This window comes from Castor canadensis, chromosome 4, assembly GCF_047511655.1.
Source record: "Castor canadensis chromosome 4, mCasCan1.hap1v2, whole genome shotgun sequence".
NCBI classification, from domain to species: Eukaryota; Metazoa; Chordata; class Mammalia; order Rodentia; family Castoridae; genus Castor; species Castor canadensis.
In genome coordinates, this window is record NC_133389.1 from 164,510,750 (window position 1) to 164,524,869 (window position 14,120).

At 44.8% G+C, this 14,120-nt stretch overlaps 1 protein-coding gene across 1 annotated transcript in view; it reads right to left on the reverse strand.

Annotated features, from left to right (window-relative positions):
• Nucleotides 1–1,604: 1,604 nt before the first annotated feature.
• The window catches only part of Marchf4 (membrane associated ring-CH-type finger 4), a 111,834-nt gene continuing 99,318 nt past the window's right edge, over nucleotides 1,605–14,120 (reverse strand). Inside the window, exon 4 of the mRNA XM_074071678.1 lies at nucleotides 1,605–4,124. Within this exon, the coding sequence (XP_073927779.1) occupies nucleotides 3,757–4,124 (368 nt within the window). The 3' untranslated portion in view covers nucleotides 1,605–3,756. The remainder of the gene's footprint in view (nucleotides 4,125–14,120) is intronic.

Genomic DNA, 14,120 nt, shown 5'->3' on the forward strand with positions numbered 1-14,120 from the left:
ATAAAAATGTGTCTAGTATCCTTTTAGAATCCCTCAGTTCCCAGATATAGCCAGCTCTCTTTATAAAGGCTCCCATTTAACTAGGATATTATCTAGATAACAGTCAGAATTGACTTTTCAGTTTTGTCTCAGTAGTGGACAGAAAGTTTATTTTTATTTATCCTCAATTTCCCCAACCTCCAAAACTCTTCTATAATCTTTTACTGAGAAGGACCTCTCTGCATTGGCTGGACCCAGGTTTCCCTTAAATTGTTGCTGATTGTCTAAAAGAAAGTGAAGGAGTAGTTTTGATCAGAGCCAGATTATCTCGGAAAGAGTCCTGCCTAATGACTATAGGAAGGTTACTTCTCTTTGCCTTGGAACACTTGTCTACAAAATGAAGGTAGCAGTGGTATCTAATTGGGTCAGGTTGGACTAGTGAGTTGATACAGTTAAAGCATTTACTTTTATGCCTTGCACATAGTAAGGACTTCAGGTGTTAGGTACTATGATGTCCCATGCATAGTACTTGTTATGGTTTGAATATGAAATGTCCTCCACAGACTCATGTGTTGAACACTTGGTCCCCAGCTGGTGGCACTATTTTGGGAGGTGGTGGAAGTAGGTTCTAGCAATAGGAATTAGGCCATTGGGGATGTGCATTTGAAAGTTATAACTGGTCCTCAGTCCCTTATTCTCTCTCTGTTTTCTGTCTGCCATGAAGTAAAGAAACCTCATCAGCCATACATTCCCACCACCATGATGTTTTGCCCAAGTGCATGGGGCCAAGAAACCATGAGCTAAATTGGCCACTAGTGGCTTATACTTGCAATCCTGGTTACTTGGGAGGCTGAGATCAGGAGGATTGTGGTTTGAGGTCAGCCTAGGTGAGACCCCAACTCCAAAATAGCCAGAGCAAAATGGACTGGAGGCATGGTTCAAGCAGCAGAGTTCTTGCTTTGTAAGTGCAAAGCTCTGAGTTCAAACCCCAGTCATACCAAAATAAATAAATAAACCACTTGCTAAAATAAATCTTTCCTCCTTTAAAGTTGTTCTCCCAGGTCTTTTGGAGCACAGCTATGCAAAAGTGGCTAATACATAAGCTCCATTTTTGAAGTCAAAACTTGACCTTTCTTTTCTTCTCTGTGATTGGACTTGACAGCTAGAGTATAAATTGAAAAAAGAGAAGGCTTGTCTCATGGATGCTAAAGATATATACTCCTGTACTCTTCCAGGAGTGTCTTATTTATTCAAAAATATCTATTGAGCAACTACTGTGTACCTGGCTCTACTATGGGTCCTGATTATATGAGTAAATAAGACAGATCAGGTCCTTGCTCTCTTGAACTCACATCATCAAGATCCAACAAATGCCAGCATTCTATGACAATTTCTCATTAATTGCCTCTTCTTCAGTACACTGTATTCAGAATTATGACCCTGAATCACCATGAGATTCTGAAGTGTCCTATGAATCACCAAAGGAAGACAGCATAATGGGCACTATAGCTCTAGCGACATTCATATTTTGTTGCATTACACTAATTTTTTGAAAATAGTCTATGTAATGCAACTATAGTTTCCACAAATATCTAATTAAACTGAATGGCCTGTCCTAGACCACACTGAGAAATTGAACTCTTACCCAATACAGTTTATTTGTACAGTGTTGTTAGTTTTGTTTTGTTTTCCTTGTGTGATTCTCAACAATTGTGATAATGAGCCTTTTCTCTCTGGATTGTAACCTTCACTGGGAAGGAACAATCCTAAACCTGTGCACATCCTACTGATAACATTGCCTAACCATCTGCCAGCCCCAAGGAGAGAAGGCCAGGTCAAGGTGAAGTGAGAAAAGATCTTGTCTCTTACCTGAGATCTGCCCAGTGCCCAAGCCACCTCATGGAACCTAACTTGGGTGCTGTTCTCTAAAGCTCAAAGGAAACCGTCAGGGGAATATGGTCCCTCACCTCTGTCCTGTAGCTCTTTCAGCTTCTTTGAAACAACCTGATGGGGTGGAGCTCCCCAATCTTCTTCCCAGCACCGGTGCTTTTGCTTTCAGGTTCCTGGGCTACATCTTTAGAAGTGTTTAGGAGTTGTTCCTATTTTTGACTTGAAGGAATTCATCTGCTAGAAAGCCAAGAAGAGGTCAGGAGTCCTAGTGTTTCACTGCAGGTACACACACATACACACCCCATGTACATACATGCATCACATACATGCATATACACACACTGATGTGAGCATACCTGTACTCTCAAAGGAGAAGAATAGAGACACTCTTGAGTTCTTGCAAAAAAGGAGACTCCAGGGGTGGAAGGGACACAACAGAGAAAGAAGTCAGGTTCTATTACAGAAAGAGAACAGGAAAGAGGAAAGAGAAACTCAAGTATGGAAAGGGACACTAATGGTAGGGAAAGAAATTTTATTTTCAAGCTTTTAAGAGAATATTACAAACAACAGAGAGTTTAAAAAAAAAAAACCCTAAAAACTAGCTTAAAAAAGTACTTGACAGTGTCCGTTTAATACCCAAGGATGATGTGGCCATTGTGCAATGATAAGAAAACTCTGCAGGTGACCACCCAGTGGTCTTCCCTGGCAGGGTCCTGGGAACGAGCAGGTGGGCTCCTAAGACAGTGCTCCTGGTTGCACAGGACGGGAGCACATACCACTGAGCATGAGCCAAACTGCTTCTTTGGGAGGGTCCCAAGCAGTGAAAAATACTTAGACTGGTCTCTGCTCTGCTACTTGGGACACGTCGGCCAACTTCCTCCAAACCACAGCAGCTCTCCTGGGAGGCCCTGGGTAGAAGGAGCCTTGCATGGGCAGCCTGGACCTGTGCATGTGCCAAGGCCAGAAAGGCATGGCACTGAGCTGTCCTGGCCATGGATGGGGCTGAGTAGTTGGGAAAGTTACTGACAGCTCCGAAGGCTGAAGCCACAGCAGCAGACTATGCTTGAGATATCCACAGGTAATCTGTACTTTCCTTTATTGTGGTGTGTGTGTGTATGTGTATGTATGTGTGCTGTAAACATCCTTGAGCCAAATCACCATACAATAAAGTAACAAGGGCACAGAAAGACACCAGCTCCAAGCCTCAACCCTTTTTGAGCTCACCTGCAATTGGGAGTTCCAGTTGGGAAGGTTCTTATGGGTTGAGACACACCCTGTCCTATGGCAGCTCACACCAACCTCTCCCTCCCACCACCCACCCCCAGGCTCCCTAAAAGCCATTTGAGTCATTGAATTTTGCCACCCACGTTAGGACAGAGGCCACAAAGCCTGCTGGTGTCCCCTACCAGCCCACATGGGTCCTACCTCTTCCCCTGACTACCACTGAGGGAGAAACAAAAACAAACTCAAGATTGAAAGAGCAGGCTACAAATGCTTTTCCTCTGGATGGCAGTGGCCTTTGCCTTTTCTTTCTGCTACCTGTGCACCCAAGATTGCACAGACTTTGCCCTCCCAGCTCTCCTCCTGGGTGTCTTGCTATGGGTGCATCTGGTGGTCATTTTGTTAGGATAGACTCCATCTGTATTGCCTGTTGTTGCTGAATTTGTGTTGGTTTTGTTGCTGTTGCCATTGGACAAATAGAACTGAGTGACTGGAGCCAGGTGGCAGGCTCCTCTCAGCTCCACCCTGTTCTGGGCTCCTTGGAGGCCACCACCCTCTCCTCGCTGCTGTCTGCTCTGGTCTCCCCACCCCTGCTCCCTGGCTCGCATCCGGCTCAGACCCTCTCCTGTGCTGTGCGTGGTCTCGGCCTTCCTTCTAGGTCTCCTTTCACACTGTCGTGACTCTCATGACCAGCTCTCGGCTGCCACCCTGGGGGCTCCGCTGTTCATGAGGTCTCAAGTGACTCAGGATATGCAGAATGGTGTAAGCACAGTGGTGTTGGGACACAGGGCCTTCAGGGTGGCCAGCAGCCCGGGCAGGGCCCTCCTCAGGGGCAGGGGTGCTGACTGCCTCCTCTTCCAAGGAGGGGATATTGGCCTGGGTAGATGAGGATGTCCTCAGGTTTGTCCTGCCTCCTGACTTTTGATCCTCCAGGTCTTTTGTCTTGTCATAGTTCAGCACTTTCCACTGCTGGTTGACAGCCTGCCACCGTTTAAAGATGCGGTACACTGAGGGTCCCTCATGGATGATGAGTCCTGAGGCAACAGGGAAAGGAGAAAAACAAAAGCTAAGCCAGGAGAAAACTACCATCTGCCTTAATTTACAGGCATACAAATTGTGGAAGCTAAGGTTTTATTGGTTTGATTTGTACTTTTCAAATCTACCTTCTAGCTTTGAACCATGTAATTCCGTGACATCTAGATTCCTATGCTTGATGAGTCATCAGAAGGGAGAAGGTAGAGGGACCACCACTCAAGTTCATTAAATAGCTGGGCACCTACATGCAGTGCTTTGCTTTATCTCTTATACCCCATCCCACCTCCTTCTTCGCTTGACATAATCCAAATTCTTCTGTTGACGCATAATATAAATATCTTTTCCTCCCTGTATTGCATATCCATGACAGCCAGTACTTAGCAGATGTTGAATGAACCGTGTGCTTTTTAAGACAACATAAAAGAAACCCTGTGGTCATTCTAGACCTGCTGAATGATGTCTGAAATTCTACTGGTTAGCTCTTTGCACAAATAGCTACTGAAATACAAACTCCCCTGGGAGAGAGTTATATTGGCTAGTTATATTGGCCAAAGGCAGTGGTACAGTGGAAACAAGCCACACCAGGCAACTAGGCCAATAAATGTCAATTGTGTACCTACTGTGCTCCAAGCTGTGGGATTCCGCAGTGACTAAGACACAGAGCCTCTCCTCAGAGAGTTTACATGCAAGAGGAGGACTAATCAGACCATTTCAGGTGCTGACAGATGCTTGAAGGAAGTTAGAATATGGTTAAATGGCCACAAGTTGCAGACCTTGAGGACAGTGGGAAAGACCTTTGGAGGAGGTAGTGTTTAAGTAGAGACTTAAATGTTGAAAAGGAGGGATTCTGACAAAGATCAGAAGAGAGAGGACCTTAGTGGTAGGAAATGTAAGTGCATGAGCCAGGAGGTGGGAATGGAATGAACAAGGGTCAGAATGAAGGTCAGCATATCCACTATAGTGAATGTGTGAGGATGTGAAGGAAGATGAAGTTGGCAGAAGCCAAGCTATGATGAGGTCATGTAGGCCATGGCAAGGAATTTTTATTTTGTCCTGATATAATGGGAAATCTCAAAGGGCTTTAACAGGGAGAATGATGGGCTCTGATTTTCTCCAAAAAGCTTTCTCTGCTGGGCTCTGGTGGCTCATGCCTGTAATCCTGGCTACTCAGAAGGCAGAGATCAGGAGGACTGCAGTTCAAAGCCAGCCCTGGATAAATAGTTTAAGAAACCCTATCTTGAAAAAACCCGTCACAAAAAAGGGATGGCAGAGTAGTTCAAGCAGTAAGAGTGCCTGCCTAGCAAGCATGAGGACCTGAGTTCAACCCCTAATGCCACAAAAAAAAAAAAAAAAGATTATTCTGAGCCAGGTGTAGTACTTCATCCTGTAATCCTAGCACTAGGGAGGCTGAGGTAGGAGGATCTCAAGTTTGAAGCCAGCCTGGGCTATGTAGCAAGACCCTGCCTCACAGAGCTTACTCTGGCTCCAATAGGGACAAGAGTGGAGGGGAAAACTAAGTAGGAAATGATGCAGTCATTCAAGTTGGAAATGACAGAGGCTTAAGTTAGGGGGCTAGGGTTATAGTTGTGAAGACAGTGAGACATCATGGGAGGCAGGAAGTTTGTTGGCAGTCTGACAGACTTGCTGCCAGGTGAGGTGAGGTGTGAACAAAGAGAAATCTCTACTCAGCTGTGAAACTTTTGGCCTCTGCAGTTGGATGAGTAGGAGGGCCATTTATTTTTATTTATTTATTTATTTATTTATTTTGATCTTCATTAACTTTATTTCCGTAGTGGTAAAATAGCTATAGAGTACAGACCCAGGGAAGATGCCAAAAGTGAAGAACTACACGAGTTCACTCATGTGGAGAGGAAAGCTCAAGGGTGCCTTAGCCAGTGTAGCCATGCTTCAAAACAGGCAACAGGATTTGGAGGACTTGTGCACTTATCATTCTTAGCAAAATGGGAACCTCAAGTGAATTAATTGAATACAGGGGATTTCTGGGGCGTTTCCTAAACTCCCAGTCTTAACTCTGAGCTCTTGTTTGAAGTGTGGAGAACAGGACTGAGGCCTCTGAGTACTACTATAGTTGTGGATACAAGAGAGGGGCTGGGCTCCCTCCGTCTGCAGGGGTTCAAGAGGTCAGGATGATTGAACATAAATCTTTTTAGAACTCTTCCCAAACAGGATCCCAGGGATTGGGAACAAAGTACTAACTTCAGCCTTATGCCATTATTTTATGCCTGTGAAAACCATTACGCTTTTCAACTGTGGAGTACTACCTAAATCTCAGCATCTTCCCATGTCTCACGGAGAATATTTTGCCTTCCAAAGAACCTTTCTATAAATCAATTATCTGAAAGTCCCTAAATCTTACGGATTAAGTTGCCAAAGTAATTTCTAGAAGGAAATAGATATTACTTACTGTGTATAGGATAGGCTAAGAGGGGAGGAGCAAAAAGTGTGTTTCATGCCAGTGGGAACTTAATTTAGGGATTTTTTTTGATCATTTAACTTGGCCTGAATTTGTGAAGTGTTTTGTCTTGAAACGGTAGAGATAAAGCTGAAAAAGTATTGGAAGCTTTTCCCGTGTAAAATAATTATGTTCGTTCAGTTTAAATAAAACCAGTCACAGTTTAGGAGGCCTAGCTTCCTGTGAAATGAGAGAGAAGTCAGCACTGATTGCAGAAATCTGATTATAACAGATCCATCCTTAAAACCATCACAATATGCCCAGCCCTGTGCAAGGTGAGGGGAATAAATAGGATGAAGCCTATTCTGGGACTTTACATGATGGGCCATGGTGGACAATAAACATACAGTAAAATAGGTTGTTGTAAGAAGGGCTCTGAAGGAAGTAATGTCTTGTCATGCGTGCACATGGGGTAGACCTCTGAGTCGTGGTGGTGTCACTTCTAGATTCTCACTGTGTTGAGCCAAGGCGGGATGTGGTTGCTTCCCCAGGCCAATGTAAGGGGCCATGTCAGACTCTAACCTTCTGTGTCAGGCTGAATTGCCCACCGCCCAAGACCCCTCCCGCAGAACTTTTGGAATCATCCCTGATTCTCTGGTAGCCCCAACAAGGGAGTGGTGGAACATGAACCGTGGAACTAAGAGTTTAGAGGAAATGGCAGCATTGTGGAATAAATAACTGTAATGTGTGCTGTCTTGCCTGCACCCTAATTGGCTCTGATTTCGCAGGCGAGTTGCTTTTCTTGGAAGCAGTACAGCCAAGGGGAAGAGTATCTCTGGGATGTCCGCTTGGAAGAGGAGAAACTCAGGTTGCCGGAACTGGATTAGCCCTGGGAATATCCCTGGAGGCCCCGCCCTGCCCCGCCATACCCAATGGGCTGCTGCCCCCAGGTCTGAGCTCCAACCCCGCCTCGCTGTGGGGGAGGGGCCCCATAGAAGGCATTTGTGGCCTCCTCTAGGGGAATGACATTTGGGTCTTGTCTTTGTGGGAAAAGGCTCCTTACTGCAGGGCCTGAAGCCCAACTGGGCTGAGCCTTGTAAGGGTTTGTTACCTAAACAAAGGTGTCATAAAGGGTGGGTGTGACAGGGCAGGAGCTGTGCCAAGGTGAGCTAGGGAAGCTGCCAGAAGGGAAGCTGCGACTCTGCATGACATGTCCCTGTTGCATGTCATGTCCCTTCTAGGTATTTGGGCCCCAAGGCTCCTTCTCATGTGGCTAGAGTTATGGTTGTTGACCCAGGGTTTTCCCATTCCGAAGAGGGCCCAGGACTTGGTCCAGCTGACCTCCGAAGCGCCTGGGCCAACTGAGCCCTGGTCCTTACACTCCTGGGACCTCCTTCCTGACTCGCCCGAGAAGCTCACACCCCCGGCAAACCCGGGGGGCTTTGATTATCTGGGATCATCTGCTCCCTCGCAGGTGCTCTCCCCACCTCACTTGTTGACTGACAGTTTGCTTCCTTTCCTGGACCGGGAATCTGCTAGGCAGCTGTCTCCAGAGCCAGATCAGTTGGCTGTTGCACACAAGGAGCTGCGTGACAAGCTAAATCTGCCTGAGTGACCCCCAGAAGCGGTGCCCATGCCCAGTGGGGAAGAGAATCAGGCCCCAGCTCTGCCTCTTCTACTCAAAAGTAAGACTCAGCCTGTCAGTCTAGATCAGGCTTCAGATCAAGTATTTGATGTATTTGTTCCACTTCTTGATCGTAAGAGATCAAAAAGAAAAATGTTTATTGGTTTACCCTGGAAACTGAAAAAGTATGTAGCTCAGCATCACGGACTTGAGGACACTGTGGTTGTAACTCCACACCAATTTGCAAACCTTCAGCTTCAGACACAACCCTTGCAGGATGATCCAGGTCTGAGCACAGCTGATTCTGACAGCCCTCCTCTGAAACCTCAGGAGAGCACAGATGAGCCTCCAGAGCCCCTTGAGCAAGTTGAACCTTCTGCAGTCCAGCAAGAAGCCCCAGTTCAACCCTCAGACTTGCCAAAAGTCACCATGAAACATATCGATCTGGAGGTTACACTAACTCCAGAGCCTTCTCCAAGGCAGAAGCAGGCCTCAGAGAGTACTGAGGACGTAACACTCTCATCCACCCAACAAGAGGCTCCAGCTCAGACTTCAGAGCTCCCTGAAGACACTGAACCTTCTGCAAGACAGATGGAAGCCCCAGTTCAGCCTACAACTCCTCCGAAAGAAGTCAAACCTCCTGTTGAGCAAGATCCTACAGATGAAGCTCCAGAGTCCCCTATGGAGAACACAGCTCCAACTCTACCAAATCAGGAGGTGACGGTTCAACCTCCAGCTCAGGATCAAGCTCAACAAACTATCTTGCCCAGTGTTACAGGTAAGCCTGTGGATGTGGAAATCACCATGACATCAGAGCCTACCAAGAAGGCTGCATCTTCTCTAGCCCAGCCACAGGCCCCAGCTGAGCCTTCTGAATCTCCCGGGGAGGCTGAAACTTCTGGAACCCATCTGCAGTCCCCAGTTCAGCCTCCAGAGTATGGTGAGGAGCTTCAACCTTCTTTAACCCAGCAAGTGGTCCCACCTCAGCCTTCAGGCCCTCTTTCAGAGACTGAAACTTCTCCCAGTGAGCAAGAACAGCCAGCTCAACCTTCTGAGTCTTCTGAGGAATTGGAACCTTCTGGAAGCCAGACAGAAGCTCCAGTTCAGCCTGCAAAGCCATCTGAGGAAGTCAAGCCTTCACCTGAGCAAGAGGTTCCAGTTCAAGCTCCAGAGGCTTCAGTTCAAGCTCCAGAGGCAACAGTTCAAGCTCCAGAGGTGACAGTTCAAGTTCCCGTTCAGAATCAAGCACAACAGGATAACTTGGCCAGTGAAACAAGTAAGCCTGTGGATGTGGCAATTACCATAACTCCAGAGCCAGCCCAAGAGGCTGCATCTGCTCTAACTCAGCCTTCAGAGTATGCTGAAGGGGCAGAACCTTCTCTCGGTGAGAAGGAACAAACAGTTCAGCCTTCTGTGTCTCCTGGGGAGGCTCAACCTTCTGGAATTCACATAGCTGCTCCAGTACAGGCCTCAGAGCATACTGAGGAGTTTGAACCTCCTCCACCCCAGCAGGAACAACCAGCTGAGTTCTCAGTGTCCTCTGAAAAGTCTGAAGCTTTGAAAACCAGCATGAGATTACAACTCAGATGCCAGAACCCTCAGAAAGGATGAACTTTCTCCAGTCAATCAAGGGGCTACAACTCAGCCAGAAGAGCTTCCTGAGGAACCTTCTCCAAGCCAGCAGGAGAGCTCAGTTCCTCCTGTAATGCCCCCTGCGAATGCTGAACTTTCACCAATTCAGCCACAACTCCCAACTTCGTCTCCAGAATCCTCTGAGGAGGCTAGTGATCTTCCTCCATGGGCAGATAACACATCACTTTCACCTCACGATCTGTTGTAAAGGATGGCTGTTTTCAAGAATCCAAGTTCATGTTGTTTTTGTTGTCCCACCACTGTACAACTGAAGCAGTTGTCTTCTTCTTTGGCTTTTTTTTTTTTTGTAGAAATCTTGGTTGCAATTTAATCACAGAATTGAACTTTGGAACATTTCAGGCATGGCATGGAATGCAGTTTTTACAGCAAGTGTAAGTGGAATAGAAGATAAGCATGTTTCAAAACTGAATTATGTCTTTCATGTAGTCTCATAGATATTGAAAATGACCATTTAATTCCATTGCATTTTTCAGAATTCTCAGTCGTAATCCTCTGACAACTGTCGAAGATTCCCATCTTTTTAAATTGCCAGCATTAAAGTACCTGCATACAATGAATAGCCAAGCCTGGTCCTGTGTATAATTTCTTATGACATATATGGCATTTAAAATGCTTTGCTTTTTGGTGCTGTATGAGAAGTTTTTCATCATCAAAATCTCTATTACAATACCAGCACCACGGCTTCAGCTGCTTCTTCTTTTTGCGACCCATAACTGTGCTCTACCGACAAAGTAAAAAGGAGGAGAAAAAAGAAGGAAAAAAAGCGAGGAGAAAAATCGCCCGCTTTTCTGACCCAACGGCCACACCGCGTCCCACAGGAAGCCGACACAAAATGGCCGACAGGATCGTTCGCTCTCCGCCTCCCGTCAGACACTGCCAGGAGTGCCATTTATAAATGGGGGAATGAATTGACCAGATAGTGAAAAGAAGAAGTCTTTTTGAGACTTTTGAGACTTCTTCAAAAGAAGAAGTACACATAGTCAATAAATACATGAAGAAATGTTCGATATCTTTAGCCATCAGGAAAATGAAAATCAGAACTACATCTCACCCCAATCAGAATGGCTACAATCAAGAAAACAAACAGTAATAAATGCTGGCGAGGATGTGAGAAAAAGGAACCCTTATACATTATTGGTGGGAATGTAAACTATTCTAGCTATTACGGAAATCAGCATGGGAGTTCCTCAAAAAACTAAAAATAGAACTACCGTATGACCCAGCTATACCACTCCTGGGTATATACCCAAAGAAACCGAAGTCAGCATACAATAGAGGTATGTGCACATTTGTGTTTATTGCAGCACTACTCACAGTAGCCATGTTATGGAATCAGCCTAGGTACCCATCAATGAATAAATGGATAAAGGAAATGTGGTTTGTATGTATATATAACAATGAAGTTTTATTCAGTAATAAAGAAGAACAAAATCATGTCCTTTGCAGGAAAATGGATGGAACTGGAGATGATCATGTTAAGCGAAATAAGCCAGACTCAGAAAGACAAATATCACATTTTATTTCATGTGTGGAATAGAGATTTTTAAAAATATGTGCAAGTAGGAGAGGGACTATTTGGGAAGAGGAAGGGGACTGGGGGGCAAGAGAGGGTAATGGGGAATGAAGATGATCAAAGTACATTGTATACATGTTTGAAAATGTCATAATGAAGTTCATCATGTTATGCAATTAATATATGTTAATAAAAGGTTTTAAAAAGAAGTGATTAGGTGATGGTACACTCCTGTAATCTTGGCACTTGGGAGACTGAGGCAGGAGGATCTCAGGTTTGAAGCCATCCTGGGCTACACAGCAAGACCCTGTCTCAAAACACAAAACAACAGCAAAAAGAAGTGATCAGGCCATGGGAGCTCCTTCTACACGAATAGGATTGTGAGAAAAATGATCTTTTCTATCCAAGTATTTGTTACCCTCTGAGATTACTTAAAAATTCCTCAGGTCACCATCTTAGGTGACTTGCATGTTTAAAGGGTCCTTGCTTCTTCTCGATTCCTGTAGGACTCCATTGCCCAACAAACTGCATGCCCTAACCCATCCCTCAAGCCTTTTAGCCAATCGAGAGAGACTGTGAACCTTTGACTGGACAAATCCCAGGTGAGGGGCAGGTACAACTGCGTCAGGGTTATAAGGAGGAGACACTGTCAGCCATTTTGTGCTTGCACGTTTGCTTAGCGGGAGTGAGCACATGCTTGCACCCTCTTGATCAAGAGAAAATTGCGTTGTCAAGATTTTCTGTCTCTTGTATGTCTGTTTTTGGCACCAGAGGGTTATCAATTCCAACAGGATTATGTGCCCTTATAAAGGGGCTTGACAGAGAGAATTGGTTCTCACTTGCCTCACTTGTGAGGATGTAGTAAGAAATTACTCACCAGATAATCTGCACCTTTCATCTGCACCTTTCCAGACTCCAGAACTGTTACAATTTTCTATTATTCATAAATTGTCTAGTCTTGGTTATTTTAGTATAATACAAAATAGACTATGACAGTTGGAATTTGAGAATGGCTGAGATATCTGAGGAGAGAAGAAGGCTAATGACTGTGCTTCTGGTGGTTAGAGGTTTGGTGAGGTAGAGCCAGAAAAAAAGAGGCTTTACTGAAGCAATCAGTGAGGTGGAAGCCAGAAAAGCAAGTGGGAAGACCCAGAAGTACAGAGAAGGATGTTTCAAGAAGAGTGTGATAACTCCCTCTGTCAAGAGGCCAGATCAAGCAAATGACTGACCATTAGCTGGGTGGGTGTAAGTGGAGGTAGAATGATAGAAATGATAGTGAGAAAAGCAGGTAGTCTCATCCAAGTCCATGTTGTCTTCCATGAAGTCATTTGCTGAGGTGGAAGACATAAAGGAGGATCTGCTGAATATTTGTGGTGAGAGAAGGTAGAAAGTAATTATATGGAAAGTAAGCATGCATTTACAAGGGAGATAAGGTACAGTTATCTGACCATGTTGCCCATTTGAGTTTTGTGACCATAAATCTGAAGTGAGTCCAGTCATTGATTTTTCTCCACATCTTCAAGTACTTGCTCAGGTGCATGTATGGAGTAAAAAGATAAATTGGGTTTAACGAGCATAAACTGTTGTTCTGAGCAAGAGGACATAATAGTTATGTATGTTTCCAAGGGAGTGGTTATCACATTGGATCCTGGAGTCTAGATTGAGGAGGAAGGAGTTGAGGCACAAAATGTATATGGAAAATGGAGAGTGATAGAAGCAATGCCAGAAGGTCTTCATGAGACTGGAGAGTTGGTGGAGTTGATGAACTATAAAAGATTGGGGGGGTGATGGCCAGAGGGTTGGATTTTTAAGTCCAGATTTTGGAAGTGATATGTTTCTGGTCATGATGGGTCTAGGGGTGATCAGTTGATTAGAAAATGAGGTGGGCTGGAGGAAAAGATCTTTGGAATAATAGAGAAGTCAAAGAATTTGATATATTATCTGTATCAGCAATCTTTAATGCTTTTAGACAAAAATATCCCCTTCCCTTATGAAATTCATAAGATATAAGCTGCTATGGTTTCTTTCTTTTTAATCAATAGAATGCCTTAGCAGATAATATAAAGTTAAACAGGAAAGTCATTTGTAACAAAACAATATAAATTTCAATATAAATGTTAGGGCATGACTACATTAGAAAACAAACAAAAACACACACCATACATTTCCAAAATGCCTTCAAGGACTTGGTACACTGATCTATATAAATGTTGATGATAGGAATGGATAGGGATGCATGAGACATCTGCAGAAAAGACTGTGAGGACTAAAAAGGCAGTCAGTAGCCAATAGCATCAAGGGAACAGAGTGGTAGAGAAAAAGGACCTGCACTTCAAAGGGATGGGGCTCCTGAAGGATGAAGAGGGAGAGGTAGTTTGAAAGTAGTAGTAGGGAGCAAGAAGCACATGGACTCTATCTCCAGGCTTCAGAGAATACAGTATGTACAAGAAAGAAGAGCCACACTACAGACAGAAGACAACGATACTTTGATCAAAGGAAGATGAAAGAAACAGAGAAGATGGACTAATTCTGGACCATGAGATCCAGGGGGCATGCTGGAAAGGCTGGGAAGATGGGCAGAGCAGAATAGGAAAAGGATGATGGTTCATTTCATTTAGTAAGGTGGTTACAGGGCTGGCCCTGTGATGGTAAGAGAGAGGGTTGGGGATAGGAGGTGTGATGGAATTTGTCCTGCCACTGTGGAAATCCAGGGGAGGAGCTAGCTTATAGGAGCAAAGGGCTATGAATACCCCAACCTCTCCACTGCATAGTAAAGGAACTGGATGAGAACC